Source organism: Hesperophylax consimilis, chromosome 13 (assembly GCF_061612785.1).
Source record: "Hesperophylax consimilis isolate HC1 chromosome 13, BYU_Hcon_1.0, whole genome shotgun sequence".
NCBI lineage: Eukaryota > Metazoa > Arthropoda > Insecta > Trichoptera > Limnephilidae > Hesperophylax > Hesperophylax consimilis.
This window is the reverse complement of record NC_142848.1, coordinates 2,445,386-2,462,613: the sequence shown is the minus strand read 5'-3', so window position 1 is coordinate 2,462,613 and position 17,228 is coordinate 2,445,386. Positions and strand designations below refer to the sequence as shown.

The following is a 17,228-nucleotide window of genomic DNA, read 5'->3' as shown; positions in this document are numbered from 1 at the left end:
TTAAGGCTCTGTAGTACGCGTTCAAAGATGGTTTGAAAGGTAAATGCGAATGTTAGAGGGAGCGCGCTAATATTAAAAACGACCATAATTAAAAGAAAAACTTGAAAATATTTAATAAAAAACCACTCGTTTGAAATACAGCTAAATTCTTTCTGCAAATACTTAAGATGCGTTTAAGGATATACTGTGATTTTCTCATACCTATACCATATTTAATAAAATAACAAAACGTGTTTTCATAATTTTCGGGGCTTACATTGCAATTTTTTTCTATCAAGGGAATTTCATGTAATTACCTTTTCGGCCTTCCGGCCTTTTCGGTACAGATATTATCTTCAAAAATAAGGATTTTTAAGGAACTTAAAACTTAAAGTGTGAAAGAGAATATATGTTATAAATCGGTAGAAATTCGGAAAGCGGGAGCTTAAGGTTAAACGCAACATACGTTATAATCTACGCGTTTATAGGTGGCGTTTATGCTATAAAATATTAAGACAAATTATTCGTTTTCGCCCGTACTAAAATCGACTCCAAATTTGATATTGATTCATCAGTTTTCCGCTTATACTACCAGTTTCCGAACACCTCTACATTGAGTTCATCTGGCGGCTGCAGCAAAACAAGTAGTTCAGTTTTGAAGGGCTATTACAGAAATTAAGTTTTTTTTATTTTATTCAGTAGGTACATCATGCCTTTTTATGAATCAAGTTCTGAAGATGACATCAGAAATGTGATGGCCTCCAGCAGCGATACATTGATAAAGGCGATTTCTCGGCCGTATTTTGGCACACCTCGACGGGTATAGCGGCGATTTCCTTCCGAATTCGATCCTTGACTTTTTCAAGGGGTGGGGCTGACGTTTAAAACATTTTCTTTCTGGTAGCCCCACAGGAAGAAGTCACAAATTAATGTTCAAATAAATTGAACGCGCGGGCTGCCCCACGTCACCACTCAGAGAGACGAGGAGCGCAGGCAACATCTGTCGCAGTTTCTTCATTGAAACAGAGCAGTATCGGCCGTAGCCCCGTCCTGTTGAATGTTTCAGATGGCAAAACTCCGGTATAGTCCGGACCAAACCATTGTGACGACTGAAAACGGCACGACCCTCCCGACACAATGAGACCCCTCCCAGGTTCCCACCCCACACGGGATATGAAAACTTAAAGGCTCCATGGTAGCGTTACGAGCTGATTGCCCTAGAAATTCCAGACGGAAACACATTGTAATTTTCATTAGGCTCAGCTCGCCCTTTCTGAGTTTTCGTTCTTGGAATAAAATTCTGGCTTCTTCGATAATAATACATTTAAATATTCCTGTGTATATAAAGGGTGTTAAGGGACTTACTTGAGTTATTTTAATCAGCGATTCCTGATATTATTTGGAGTTAAAATAGTAAATGAAATTTTTTGTCTCCGGTGACTTGTTCAACGCTTTTTTTTCTTCTTTACTGGTCACTCAGCCAAGTAACCGCCCAACTCCTCACATCGACTATCGACGATTTTCTAAGTGGTTTGTGAAAACAAAAACAAAAAACCGCCAAAAATGTTACCGGAGACCAAAATTTCATTTACATTTTTTACTCCAAATAATGTCAGGAATCACTGGTTAAAGTAATTCAAGTACGTCCTTTAACACCCTGTATAATGTGGCTATATAGGTAGGTTCTTTAAAGACTTATCAAAAACAAGTCCTAAACGAGCGTCGCGGCACATCCCAGTTCAGATTTTACTTGATCGTTTAGCCCGAGGAAGTTTCACGAGATTCTTTGGCTTCGGGCCCAAAGAATTATTCTCTAATCTGTTTCGAATAATGTGTGCAAGTTGAAGCAATTCAATTATTCTAACCGTGTAGTTTCTTAATTGAATAACATATTATTATTTTTTTGAAGTGAAACTTCTTTGCGCGCGTCATGCAATTTCGAGGACCGGAGTAAAACCGACTCATGACCGTCACGAAAAACCGTGATCATTTCGCTATAGGAGCCTAGCTAATATTATATACCTAGTTTAGGTCACTCTCCAAACTCAGCTTCGCGGTCTAGAGGCAGAGCGCCCAACAATCTCGAAATCTTAACGAGGAATACTCAACGCATGTCTCTACACTTAAATGAGATAGAGAGTCGAATAATGGTAGATATAATGATGCTGCAAGAAGTGAATGGTACGCTCGAGAAAGACATGAACCAAATAATAAAAGACATGGCACAATTAAGTGAAAAATATTCAGTATATAGCAAAATGAAGCGTATGTGATGAACGTAGAAAGGGGTTTGAGGAGTGCGTGTATGACATGGAAGTGAATGGTTGAAGAGGTCGGGAATACTCGAGAAAGACACGATACCATCAAATTAATCAAACAATTATGTGTAGTAAAATGTGGCGTATTTGGTGTAATGAAAATGTATGACATGGAATTGCAGGGTAGAAAAATCAGAGGACGCCCGAGAAAGACATGTATACTTTTGTACGATAAAATTAGGAGTATTTGTTTAACTAAGAAAGGGTGTAACGAGAATGAGTGACGTAGAGGAGAATGATTGAAGCAGTCGGGGACGCCCGAGAGTTAGACACGGCATTAAAAAAATGGCAATTCTTTGCAATAGCGTGTTTTTTTTCCACCTTTAAAGTGAACCCAGTGGGTCAAGTGTATTAGTATTCACATATTTATCGGGAACACAAAACAAGAGTTATTACAAATGTTGTAAAATGGAAAATGAACTTCCTTTAATAGTTAAGGAAGATACAAGTCTTTCGTGGGTTATCTCTCATTGTTGTGAAATCCAAGTTTTAGTACGTAGGTAATATTAAAAAAGTATTGCTAAGTAAAATATACAAAAAATGGAGATTAGTATGCCGTACAATAATTTAACTAAATCTGTGTGACCATATTCCCATTCTGTTGACATGGGACTAATGTGGTATTTAGACAAAATAAAAATTTTAATGCTTTTATATCTAACATAGATATAACGTACTAGCGTTCGTGGCGAGTACTTTTATGGAACGTTAAGAGTATTTCACATCTAAGGCTGAGCTCGCTTCCACTAAATGAGTATGTCAAGGCTTTCAAAATGCAACGTTTCCATGGATATATTATTTATGGCTACGTCTCCATTTTGAGGAATATGCCCCAATTCCGACCGTTCTCGCTTCACCCGGTTCTGACACCTCCAGACTCCAGGGGCGAACCAGTATTCAAAATACTTAAATTTATAAATGACGGCCTAAAACTTCGGAATGCTACGGCTTATTCAGGACCAAGAATGCCATGACGCAATATGTCACGTGTTAGAATAACAACTGATGTTCTGACACAGAATGGCATGAAAACAAGAATGGTGATTATGAATGGCAGATTTTGAACAATTTATTAATATCTTTAATGTAGCTCGGGAAAGAAATATATTACTTGAATGAAAGAAATAATCTTATTGATGTTGATGGATCAGCATGGGATGCAAAACAGTATGATGGTTATGCCTGACAATTGATTACAATTTAATGAAAAGTAGATACTGGCCGAGAATATGCGTTAATCGCGAGCTTGTCCCATTGACAAAAATCAAAATATTGATCGCTTCTCAACAACACAAATCTCTCTTTCAAATCCCACATATCTGACATTGTCTCCCGCGCCAACAAAATGCTTGGATTTGTTCTTCGTAATGCGAGATCATTTACTAATGGAATTGCAATACGGAGAACATATGAAGCATTTGTCCGCGGCATCCTGGAATACAGTTCCATTATTTGGGCCCCTTCTGAGCAAAACCGTATCTTAGAAATAGAAAAGGTACAAAAAAGGTTTATGCGTTACCTGTATATGAGGGAATATCCATACTATCCATTCCTGTATCCATCCTTGTTCTTAACAGGAATGCTCGATTTCAATACATTAGAAGCCCGCAGAAAAATATTTTTAGGCAAACACTTTTTTAAGTTAATCTCTGGTACAATACACAATCCGCCTATGTTGAAAGAGGTTAACTTTTATGTCCCTAACAATGATACTCGAGGGAGATCCCATGCACTCTTATATGCTCGAAAGCGAGGACTTCTGCCTATCAGAACGCGCCAATAAACAGAGCGACTCAACTGCTTAACGATTCTGCATTAGCCATCGACATTTTCAATGTCACCTACAGACAATTCAGTAACTATCTTTTAACACAGGTCACAAAATAGTAAAACTGCCTCTGAAAACTTTTTAATTTGTAATCTTCTCCATGATATATTGTTGTATAACCGTTTTATGGAGAACATGAAAAAATAAATAAATTAATTAAATTGTCAAAAATTATTTTGTAGATTAATCTAGGTTACTTTTTGTTCTGACAGTTCCTAGTGTGGGCTACCTCCTTCGACATATTTATATATTGGCTAACTCATTAAAGCCCTCGAAAAACTCGGCCCGTCAGATATGGCCCCATTGGGAAATTCCAGATATTCCGCCGGCTGAGTCCGCACATGAACGCCTAACCCTATTCCATGAATGAATGTGCAAGTTCTCTTACATTATTTAATATTTCTCGTGTAATGCTTCATGAAATATCCCCATTACATTCCGTGTTACAATCCGAATTTATACATAGATGATATTATTTATTTTATTTTTATTTATTTATTTAACGCCCAGAGGGCTTTTAATTGATTTAATTATAAAAAAAGTTCTCCTCTCGTCCAACCTTCATTACTTTGCCTATTACATTCCGAGTCTTACGAGTAAGAACAAGGAGGATGTTAAATTACAATATGTCACAACCATGTTTTTATTTATTTATTGTTTCTTCACATGGTAGAAATCATTATTTACATTTCAAAATTTACCATCACTAGGTAAATAATCGCCTGTGTTAAGGTTAATACATCCACCACCATTCATCCACCTCCTTCATGTTTGGAATGCCAAAAGTTTTCATAATATCCCCCTTACATTGCCTGCTACATTCCGAGTCTAATACGTAAAACCAAAGAGGGCGTTACATAATATAACGTCTCTTACATCCATTCATCCACCACCATCAATCTTGGAAGGCCAAGTAGTTACATGAGATATCCCCATTACATTCCATGTTACATTCCGAGCCTGGTGAGTAAAAACAAGGAGGATAATATAATATGTCCCTGACATCCTTTCATCATTGCAAGCTGCGTGAGATATCCTCATTGTATACCCTGTTACATTCCGAGGCTGAAGAGTAAAAACAAGGAGCATAATATAATATGTCCCTTACATCCATTCATCCGTGGAATCCATTCACTCTTAGAATGCCAAGAAACTGCATGAACTATCCTCATTACATACCCTGTTACATTCCGAGTCTGATAATTAAAAATAAAAAGGATAATTTAACATGTCCATTCATCCGTGGAATCCATTCACTCTTAGAAAGCCAAAAGCTGCATGAGATATCCCCATTACATTCCATGTTACATTCCGAGTCTGATGAGTAAAAATAAAGAGGATAATATAATATGTCCCTTACATCCATTCATCAGTGGAATCCATTCGCTCTTAGAATGCCAAGAAGCTGCATGAGATATCCCTATTACATTCCATGTTACATTCCGACTCTAATACTTGGAACGTAGAAGGTGTTTACCATCTATCATCACGGACAGGCGTGGCCACGTACTAAAGAATATCCCCAGAGAAGGAAATAAGTGTGATATATGGTTAGAGAATTGGAACAACAGGAAAGGGCCGGAGGAATACCTAGCGGTCATTTGTCGAACCATACACTCTGCAATGCATTCCTAGATATTAATAATTATAGCCAGCGCGTACTTTATGGACTTAACAATATTTTTTCTATAAATTAGTTGCCTTCTTTACAGAACCTAATTTTGTAATTTTTTGTATATCAATGTCACATACCTCCCTGCTTTTATATACATACTAGCGCAGACAAATCACGTGATATTATAATTGTAGCATTGTAAATATGAAAGCATTTATTAAAAAACATATTTGCTTCAGAATCATTGTCAGAAATTTACCTTTCGAATTTTAGTAAACTTAAAAATAAACCGTCAACAAAATTTTTAACAAAAGAAATATACATTTCAAATAAATAATTGTTAATTAATAAAATATTTTTGGTACTCACTTTACCGCTTGTCTGATATGATTTATACTTTCGAAATTTGAAAAATAATACTTCTTCTAACTCAGCAAACTTATTTTGTGGCACCATTTTAATTAAAAATTAATAAAATACTTCGTTTTAACCACTTTTAACCACTTTTGTAAAAGTGGTTAAAACGAAGTATTTTATTAATTTTTAATGAAAAATAATATTTCGCATTACGCAGGAATTAAATTTCAAATATCATTTAGGTTAATAATTAATTCTCACCTTGAATACACATTAACCTAAATCTATTGTTGTGTTATATTCTCTAAATTGTGTTATTTCAAACCGAAACTTGATGTACATATAGGAAATGAGCTGATCTATCCATTGCGCTTTTAAAATATCCAACTATATATAGGGTTCATCTGCATTTTCTACGTTTTGTCCGTAGATATACTAATATCGTATGTTTGCTTTCTTAATTCCTTTAAATGAAAAATGCGTAACGCATATCTTTAGATAAATTATATTAACTTATATATATAATTTTTTTTATCTACATATATATAGATAAAAAATCCAACGAAGCCTCACCACTCACTATATCATATCACTTTTGGTACTACAATCTAAGAAGATATCGTGCTCATTTTGAGGAGTACATTTCGTGCGCAATCTGGTGCCAAAACTGCGGTCCATAAAGCACCTTAATATCCCCCACGGTAAACAGCGGCCTGGGATGTATAATGTATTATTATTGTATACCAAGTACTGAAGACACGTCAGACCGAACCTGTGCTCCTTATATTATATTCAGGTCTTCCTTTGGCTTTCGCCCTGGAGAGTTGTTATTCACCTCTTCGGGTTTCTGCTCTCCCGGGTGCATTATGCATTATTGATGGAATTTTTCTCGCGGAAATATAGTAAATTCGCTGATCTCGTATTACCCAACGATTTTCCATCGGAAAGCTCGGATTTTCCTTTTATCTAGGCTAAGCTTGTATTGATGTGAAGCAAGCAAGGTGATAGATGATTTTGTTGTATAAATGTGTAAATTCGTGGATGAAATAAATATGGAGTGTTTTATGATATATGTGTGATGAAATGCAATAATTCTTATCAAATCGAAATAAGGACGGAGAAATGATAGTTAATAGGTGCAATTATTAGTTGTGCTACCTCTGTTTATAATTCGTGCATTTGATTGGTGTAACTCGATGTTCTCGTATATTTAATGAGACAATAAGATTTTTTGGTATATATACATAACACCGCAAAAGAACACCAACTGAAGGAGAGTGAAATGGTAAATGAAGGGAGATTGGGGTGAGGAAGGATGGAAGATATGATATGAATGTTTTCAGTTCAAGATTTGTTTACCAAACACAGATATTTAAGTACCTATAGCCATTTGAGGCAATCGTTTTTTTTCTAAATGGTGATATCTCACCAAGGCGATGCTGAGAGTAGATATTTCCGCTCTGCATTAGTCAAATTTAGAAGTGTCTAACCGGTTAACCGGTTAACCCCTCGGGCAATTTTGAGAGATATTCTTCAGATATCACAAACAACCGTAGAGTATTTTCGGGAGATATATCTCCCAGCCTGACACGGTCTCATAAAAGTACTGCTAACTCGTCTTGTGTTTTGGTGAGAAATATGATTTAAATAGTGTTAGAAAGAGAGAATACTGCGCTTACATTTTGAATTAAAAAAATTGCCAATAATTTCAATATTTCTCAATGAAACAACGTTTAGCATTTGAAAAATATTTGTCAAGGTTTGTAAATTGTTAAATAAATATTTTTTTATATTAAAGGACAAATAAGTGACAGTAAATTTTATAATACCTTTGTCTAAATATGTTTTTTTAGTTTCGTGTAAAGTAATCATTTCAGTTGACACTATAAAATCATCGGTAAGCGACTTTAAGAACTTGTATTATTTTTAATTGCATTTGTTGATTTTTAAAACTAAAATCTGAAAGAGTCTAACTGTCTACTGCTAAGAGTCTAAGAGTCTACTGCTATCAAGAACAGTATTTTATGTTTAAATGCATTCAAAAACGGTAAATTTATCTAGAATGTAGTAATGATTCTGACAGTTCTCCTAAGTGAAGTTACATTTAAAAATGTTAGTGGCTTTAGGGGTTAAATGAGAGACCCACTCTGTTTGCTTCTCAAACAGAGTTGAATGCTTTCAAAATAGACTCTAAATAACTTGGCACTTATTTTAATAGATTTAGCCAACATAAAAAAATATGATTTTCTTATTTATGTACATAATATGTACATAAATAGCATTACAGACTATTACGAAAACAAAATTGTGTCGTTTTTGTTTATTTTCGTAAAAAAAAATTAAGGAAGTAGTTACACTCCAATAGTATTCAAAATCAATACACTTTTAATTTTCAAATTTGGAACTGATGAGACTCATCAGACAAGCGACAAAGCAGGTACCAAAATTACATAAATAATTCTGTATTTTTTTTGTTTTCAGTTTCAGTGCCGGCAACCCGGGCGTTTATTTAATTTCATGGTTGTTTACAAGTTTTTTTTTGTTTGTTGTTTTTTTTTTGTTTTTTTTTTATTTGAAAGGTGTATTTCTTTCGTTTAAATGTTTAACAGTTCTAAATCTTAATAACTAAGCAATGATATTTAGCGTTCACTAATGGTGTTCTTTCGTAAGGGTAATTCTGGTCATCTCTCTAAAAAAATATATATATTTTTTTTATTTTTTTATTATTTTAATATACATGATATGGGTTACATTAATACATACATATTTTGCAAGATATAATATTAAGGTTCATAATATTGGTCATGTATACCTTATCAGAAAAGAGGAGCTCTTGTGCCTGATAAGGGAGCCACGATTCTTACTTAGATTCATAATTCATAGTGAGATATAATAATAATAATATATATTATAATAATAATATATAAAATTTAGGAGGTAGAGGTATAGTCAAAATAACTTCTTTGAAACATAATCAGGTAGAAATGCTAAGAACTTTTTTCCATAGGAAAGCTCATAGCTCAGAAATGCACAAAATAATTTGCAAGGCAGATAGAAATATTACACCTTTAAATCTATACGATGAGAATGCCAACATTTTTATAAATCCCAACCAGGAATTATTAGATTCCTGGTCAAATAAAATTTTACACGCAAAACACTTCAATTATCTCAACCAAACGTATGTTGACAAAATTAAGTCAAACAAATGGTTGAGTATTGGAGAGTTGAGCGCAGAAATAGAAGGATTTATGCTTGCAATTCAGGATAGAGTCATTAATACTAAAAATTATAGAAAGCATATAATCAAAGATACAAATCAAATTGATGATTTGTGTAGAAAATGTTTGGCTTTTCCGGAAACTATAGAACATATTATATCGGGATGTTCTATATTAGCACCGTCCGAGTATACATTTAGGCACAATCAAGTTTTAAAAATAATTCACCAAAATTTGGTAATTAAACATAACTTGATTGACTGCCGTAATGTAGTACCATATTATGAATACGAACCAAATTCATTTTTAGAAAACGAATTTTATAAAATATATTATGATAAAACTATACTAACAGACCGAGCGATTAGTCATAATAGACCCAATATAGTTTTACATGACAAAATTAAAAAAATAACTTATATCATTGATGTTGCTATTCCAAATTCCTGTAATATTCAAAAATCTGTTAGTGAAAAAATAAGAAAATACACAGATTTAGGAAATGAAATAAAAAGAATTTGGCATTCTCAGACTATAAAAATATTACCATTCGTTATTTCGGCTACTGGCATTATACCTAGCTCTCTAATTAAAAATTTAGGCGTATTAGATCTATCAAAAAATTTATATATAAAGATGCAAAAGTCGGTCATTTTGAATACATGTAGGATAACAAAAGATTTTTTAAATATTTATGTTGAGGGATCAGTAGGATTTATAGGCCCTGTTAGAAGTTCTACCGAGCCGAACCCTCTGATATGAAAATATCTGGAGACGGTGAATTTTTTTTCCCATTTGATATCTGGTGATTTGACGTGTTGTTCTTCTTGTATTGTTTTGTATTTATTTTACTTATATAATGCACTTACATAGTGTTGATTGACTAGCTGATCATTTGTGGAAAAGTGAGTGGAAGGGTTAAGTTTTTCCTTTGGGGAAGACTTAACCCGGACAACTAAATCGGAAGTTTAAAAAAAAAAATATATATATATATATATTTTTTTTTTTGTTTAATATAAGTTTTTTTGGAAAAAAAGTTTGATTTTATTTATTTGTTCTTGTTGGTTCATAATACAGCGCAATTCGGAAGGGAGATTATTGCAGTTTTTTATGGCTTGGTAAATATAATGGTTTTGCATTTGAGTTGTTTTAAAGATTGGTGTAATAAATTGATTTCCATTTCTCATGAGTTTGTAAAATTCTTGATATTCTGTGTTATTTTTTTCTTTACACATTTTTATAATGGAAGTTTGCTTAAATATATCATCATTGTAAGAAAAATATCGACAGATTCCCTTTTTTATAGGCAACGACCCTGGGGCAAATGTTTTATAAATATTTTCAGCTTCGCAAATCCTACAATTATCCCGTGATTTTGTATGGGTTCGCGCTGGTATCTAATATTGCACAATGACGATTTCACAGTATCTATCAGGGCCTCGATTCTCGACGAAGTCATTCCACTCAAACAACAAGTGGTTCGACCCACTCGTTGCTCGAATGGAATGACTTTTGACGTTTGGCGTAAACTATGTACCTTTCGACCAATGTATGTAATGTACTTTCGGGGGGCCTGGACTGGAGAATAGATACCCAGGCATGTTGTATCGCAATTCTCAGGGCTCCTATTCCCCTGAATCATTGTCCGCTCTAATTGATGGAATTCGACGAACACTTTACACGCGGCTAATGTCATCCGCCATGGAACAAACATGGCCATTATATTGTATGTTATCCCATACTAAACCGGAATGTGGATTAATGCAATTGGATATGCAATTGGTTTCAATAAACAAAAGTCTAGTTTTGAGGTAGATAAAATGAGCTCGATCGTATGTCATATGTAGGGAGCTGTGTTAATTTCGGCTTCCAAGATTTGCATGAATTAATTACCGAAAACAAAAGTAAAATTCGAATAGATGTATTAAAACAACGTACTGCATTAAATATCTTTTAAGCGCACTTGAAATGAAATGACACGAAACTGCGCTTTATAAATGCCATGTTATTATCATTATTATACCTAATTTATTTTTGTAAGTTCAGTGCTAATGAATATTATTTATTTTTGTCCTTGGTTTAATAATTACGTGAGTAAAATTGCGCTAGTGAAAGCCAAATCCAACATTGATAGCACTGATATAGCATGATATAGAATGATATCAGAATTTGGCAACATTTCCACATATCCACGGAAATTCTGGAATCCAATATTATTATTAACGACGGAACAGTGGAATATTGGTGCATTGCGTTAAATCCTTTGTTCTTTGTAGGGTGTGATTTAATACAATATATAACCGACACCCCAGCGGGCGGTGTGCACCACTGATTTTCAAATTTATTTAGGGATGATTTGGGGCTGTTTTTCCGGGTTGATTTTGGGGTTTGTTTTCGACGGTTTATCAATTGTTTTATCCCACGATAGCACCGACGTGACAGGATTTTTAACTTCGAAAAGATAATAATTACACGATCCTAATACATTTATGTCAATTGGTCACTTTTTTATATTTTATTTTATCTCACGGTAGTCATAGGATATACTCTTTTAAGAAGACACTTAATATAATGTGCTTAACTAGATTTCATGAGAGTTGATATTTAAAAAAATAATTAATTCTCAAAGGTAATAATATTCACATATTGAATCATTCATTCTATATTTAATCATTCTTTATTTTATTCAATGAATGAATACTATACATATAATATAGGTATATAAAAACACACACGTATTGGAATGTAACATTGTGTCAAAAGTTCAAAGCAATCGGTAAAGGTCTTACGGAGAATAAACATTTTTAACAAATGAACATTTCCTTTCTTGTTTGTATACATTTGCGGCACATTCCTGAGTAGTACCTAGATACTTTCAGTATCGCCCTTGCTTAAAATGGCTTTAGCCGTGTTTGGTTTCGCCTTTCTCTTCCCCATCTCCTTTCCATTCCCACTACCTTCAACTTCACAATATACCCCTCTCACTGGCTCCAGACGGGAGCAGTTAGGATTTGTTTGCGGTATTAACAAAAATATATGTATTTATTAATAGTCTATGATCTGTCATAGTGAAGAATAATTTAAATATATTAGTTAACACTATCTAGGTATATAAATAAAATGCACTGTTCGTATACGTGTGTGCCATAGACATATTATATGTATATATTGTGTGCCCTAGAGACTCCAAAACTACTGGACCGACTTCGCTGAAAATGTTGTTTTGTTAGTGCAAAGACTACTTAGATAGTTCGATAGTTGTATGAATATTAGAACGCTTGAGGAAAATATGCATAATACAATTAATAGCAAAAGCATTGTATTATGCATATTTTCCTCATGCTAAATGATAGAACGCATGAGGAAAACACGCATAAAACAATTAATAGCAAAAGCATTGCCGGGTGTACCTATGTTTATAAATCTTGATTCGTGATGTAATAATAATTTATCCAGAATCATGTGAAAACACAAAAGGGCCACTATCTCTCTTTCATCTCGCCTTCTGAAGTTCATGATATGATATGATATGATATGTTGCAGTATTGATTGATATGCAATTATTCAGAGTTTGATTGTATGGTGTTTCAGGTTACCAGTCCCCTGGCTGCTGTACGGCATCATCTACGGCCAGCCCGTGGAGGTGAACTCTGTTGGCATGGTGTGCAGTATCGCCATCCTATTCATGATGCTCCTGTTCGTCATCATGTCCATCGCCTGCTTCCACTGGAAGATGAACAAGGGTCTCGGCTTCTCCATGTTCCTGCTGTACTTCGTGTTTGTGGCCGTGAGCCTTGGCTTCGAGTACGAGTTCCTGGTCTGCCCCGTGTAGTCGGCCCCAAGACGGCTCCGTATAAAGCAATAAACTTTATTATATATCATAGTAAGGTCTCGTTTAGTGTTAATACAATGTAGGGAGACGCGCCCGCGGTGCCCCGTTCTCAGTTCTGCGGCCGGTTCTACGTTCAAGCGAGACCGGGCCGACGCGCCTGTGGCAAAGTTGATATTGACGGAGTACGAGTGGTGTCATTCGCTTACCGACGCCAGGTGAAATGCCTATACCTGCCTGTACCATTGGCGATAGATGCGCTCATCATCCACACATCCGCATGAAGTGTGCATTCGGCGACAAGCCTGCGTTTATGCGCTCTGTGAAGTATGGTATTGGCTACTGAAGTGTTCCGAGCGTGCGGTCTCACTCGCCAGTTTGCACCATGTGAAGTATGCGATTGACTACAAACGTGTGGTATCACGCGATAATCCGTGAGAAAAGTACGATGTGATCCGCTTCCTAGCGCAGACAAAGCGATGCCGTCCGCTCTTTGGCGCTACATGATATTGGCGACAAGCGAGCGGCGATAGAGGCAACCAAAACGTATTATGATATGTTGTGATATTGATGCTGCGGGGGTTTAAAGTGACGTTTTGTTGTCAAGGAATAAAGTGAGGGGCAAAATGAAGTGTTAAGTAATTACAATTTAGACGTGATTTTGCGGAATAACGCGTAGGTGGGAATAATACTTATATCCAAACTTTGGATCAACTTGCAATGCTAATCAGAAAGATTTAATACTACTTTAGTGTGCCTTTCACGACACACGATTCCGTGAGAAGACATAAATTGGTCAATTGAATATTCGTCCTGTAAGTATTGAAAGAATCAATCCCAAGCATGATTCACATTTCGTCAGTTGGTTATGTAGTTTGAGATTAGATCGGATCAAATATTCGCACATGAGAATGAAGAGTGGAGAGTTTTGAATTTACGCTTACTTTTATATTGATGCAAATCGTGATATGTATTTGAAACGAATGTGAAAAAAACGCCTAAATAAAATATTGTGTGGCTGAAAAAAAGGGCTCTCGTCTAAATTTTAATTAGATAAAAAAAGTTAGTTGACTTAGACATCTGCAAATCTTAGCTTGAGAAAAATAAATTACTATCGATTTTTTAATAACATAACCCCAAAATAATTCTAAAAAATCTAACCTTTACTAAAATACCTTCACGTATTGTATTTATAATGTAAAAATATTTACTATGCATGCATTTGGGAGATGTATTAGGCCCTATTTTAAATATCATGAGTACAATAAGTGATGCCATCGCTAAACGCCAATATCAGCTTTGTCCGGGTTGTTGGCAAATCGAGACCCCCTGGAGCTTTCCTGGGGAACAGGGGCCAGGGCCGGGGGCGGGGACCCGGGTAGGTGCGGGTAGGGGAGTTCGGGAACTAGAGCGGACCCGATCCGAGGTCTCTACCAAACAATCCCACGCAGTTGTGGCACTGAGGAACTACGAGTATAAGACACATTTCTAGTACAAAAATTGCACAAGGCCCAGTCGGGTGCCTTGCGGAACTCCGTCTGTTGCGTTATTTTCCTTTTGAAGTCCAAACGGTGGACACTGCAGTCCATAGCCAGAAATACAAACAATGGTGTATTGACAATTGAATGACTAGATAAATTATTATTGTTATCCTCTTATGTTGTTATTATAGCACGGAAGAGAATTTAGGCTGAGTAACCCAAATTTTTAGAATAACTAAATATTTTAAAGAATTTGTCTTGTGTGTTCACTTGATCTGATTCAGTTCCGCGGTATTTTAAAAATCAATAGTAATTATTTCTTCAATTTCAAACATTGTACATTACACATAGTCAAGTTGATTTCTTCAGCAGCATACATAGAATCGCTTAATCGAGCAAAGTACAGTTTTGTTGCAAAATGAGTTTTTTTAAATTAAAATGAATATTTGTGTTCCTAAACGATAATGTTGATCAGGTATGTGATTAGAAACGCAAAGGCTAGTTTTGGTAGATATCGAATAGAAATGTGTCAGTTGTTTGTTCGTTTGTTTGTTTGTTTGAAGTGTGTCCGCTAAGAGTGTCCAGTGCCGGGACATATCAGCCTTGTTGAGGCTCTCGTCTTCCCTAGGGCCCTTGGTTGGTGACCCCTGATGGACGAATAGTTTTTATATCGACCCCTAAGCTTTGGTCATCCTCCTTATATCTTTACCAGGTGAGACGTAGTGAGGGGCCGCGTTCCTATAGCGGCCCCGGTAGGTAGTGAGGATATAACGATATTTACTTTTGCATTTCCTCCTCTCTCGCCCTGAACTCTTTTCCAATTCTTCTCTATTCAAGATACGAGTAAGACATTGTATTTTAATGAAAGTATAAATTAGGTAGTCCATTGTTACTAGACAAATTGTTTTTATATAAAAGAGAATTATTGAAATATACATCATGATTATAATATATGTATGATATGTACGCAAATGTATCAAAACCCTTGACTTCGAGGAAATTATTTTATTTTTGTTTAAAAATAATAAAAACAGTGTAAAAATTAAAATGTACCTTAAAGAAACATCGAAATCAAATAATAAATAATACCTTCAGTTTGTATTCTATTCTATATATTACATATTTCATTACAATAAATTATTCGCACTACATAATAAACATCAACGGAAACGGAAACCTTGTGTAAATTATATTATGTAGCTTTGTAGATATTCCAAATGAGAGATGAGAAATGAGATGTTTGAATTAGGTAGTTACTTTTAGTTACGGAAGAAATAAAATGGTTGACGTCGAAGTTGGGGGCTTTGATACGAAGGTAATATTTATATAACGTGTACAAATAATGCATGTACAAAAGTATATGTACGCACACATGAAAACAAACACAAATATACACAATACACATGGATCCATGTGTGTAAGAGTACAGTTATACAGTATCGTTTTATAGTGTAAATGAATACACCCCTGGACTGTTATTAAAATGTATATAATATTATATCCATTATTTTGTTTTCACTTTCTCTGCCAGGGCCGAACTCGACAAATTAACCTCGAGCGCACAAATTTACAGTTATTTTTAGGAGGCACAAATTAAAAATGTTGTTTTTAAAAATTTTGTCTTAAATAAATAATGTTACTTGCATTTTTTTGTTTGTTTGTGTTTTGTATATAAAGAATCATTATTAAACCAACATATTTATGTGTCAGTCATTTACATAATGGAGTATTTATTCTAAATTGTGCAACACTTTGGTGGTAATAAAAAAAATATTATCAAATATATCATAGAACGCTAGGTTTTAACTATTTTCCTTAGAAATCTTATCAATATATTATAATTCATACATTTCTATGCTTATTATATTAAACATAAGCCGTTTTCTCTATTGTAATTCTTACATTCTTATTATCACCAAACTATTGCGAATTTTACATTTAAAAACATTGTGCAGTGTTTCAAACTCGCGTTTCTTTACTTTGAAATAAAATAACAACTGACTAACACGAATCACATTAAAATAAAGTCTTCCATTTTTTTTTAATTTCCGACAAATTATTGGTTTTAATTTGTGATTTCTCTAAAACTAATAAATTATTACTAAATCAGATAAAACATTTGATTGTGTAATTCCTAATGAAAATTGTTACGAAAGACACAAAGTAAAATGATTTTTCGTTCCTATCTACTATATTAATATTGTTTTTTGTTTGGACATGCCTAACCAATTTTAAGAATTTAAAACATCAATGGTCAATGGTAATAATATAGGTGTATGATTTGTATAATGCTATTTATTTCAAAATATCGAAACATGTTTGAGTTAGGTATGAATGAACTTTTGAGTACGGTCCTGACATTGATTACTTATTCACAATATTCCATAGTACCATATACCTATCCAAATTGCTCAAGTGGCACTTGATAACAATGAGATGACCAAATCCCTCCTTGGCGCAGCATGTCAAATAGCTAACAAATTGAAATAATCATATTCTTCATTAACTTGGTGGTACAGAAAATATTATAGATACGTACCCACTTTATGAAAAGGGAACTTGAGTTTATTTGGATTTGTCAAACGTTTTATGAAAAACTA

General features: G+C 34.5%; 1 protein-coding gene across 1 annotated transcript in view; it reads left to right on the top strand.

The window, feature by feature from the left end:
* The window catches only part of Nckx30C (solute carrier family 24 member Nckx30C), a 190,522-nt gene extending 174,004 nt beyond the window's left edge, over positions 1–16,518 (top strand). The window contains exon 6 of the mRNA XM_089639087.1: positions 12,910–16,518. Coding sequence (XP_089495213.1) covers positions 12,910–13,150 — 241 coding nt within the window. The 3' untranslated portion in view covers positions 13,151–16,518. The remainder of the gene's footprint in view (positions 1–12,909) is intronic.
* Positions 16,519–17,228: the final 710 nt, after the last annotated feature.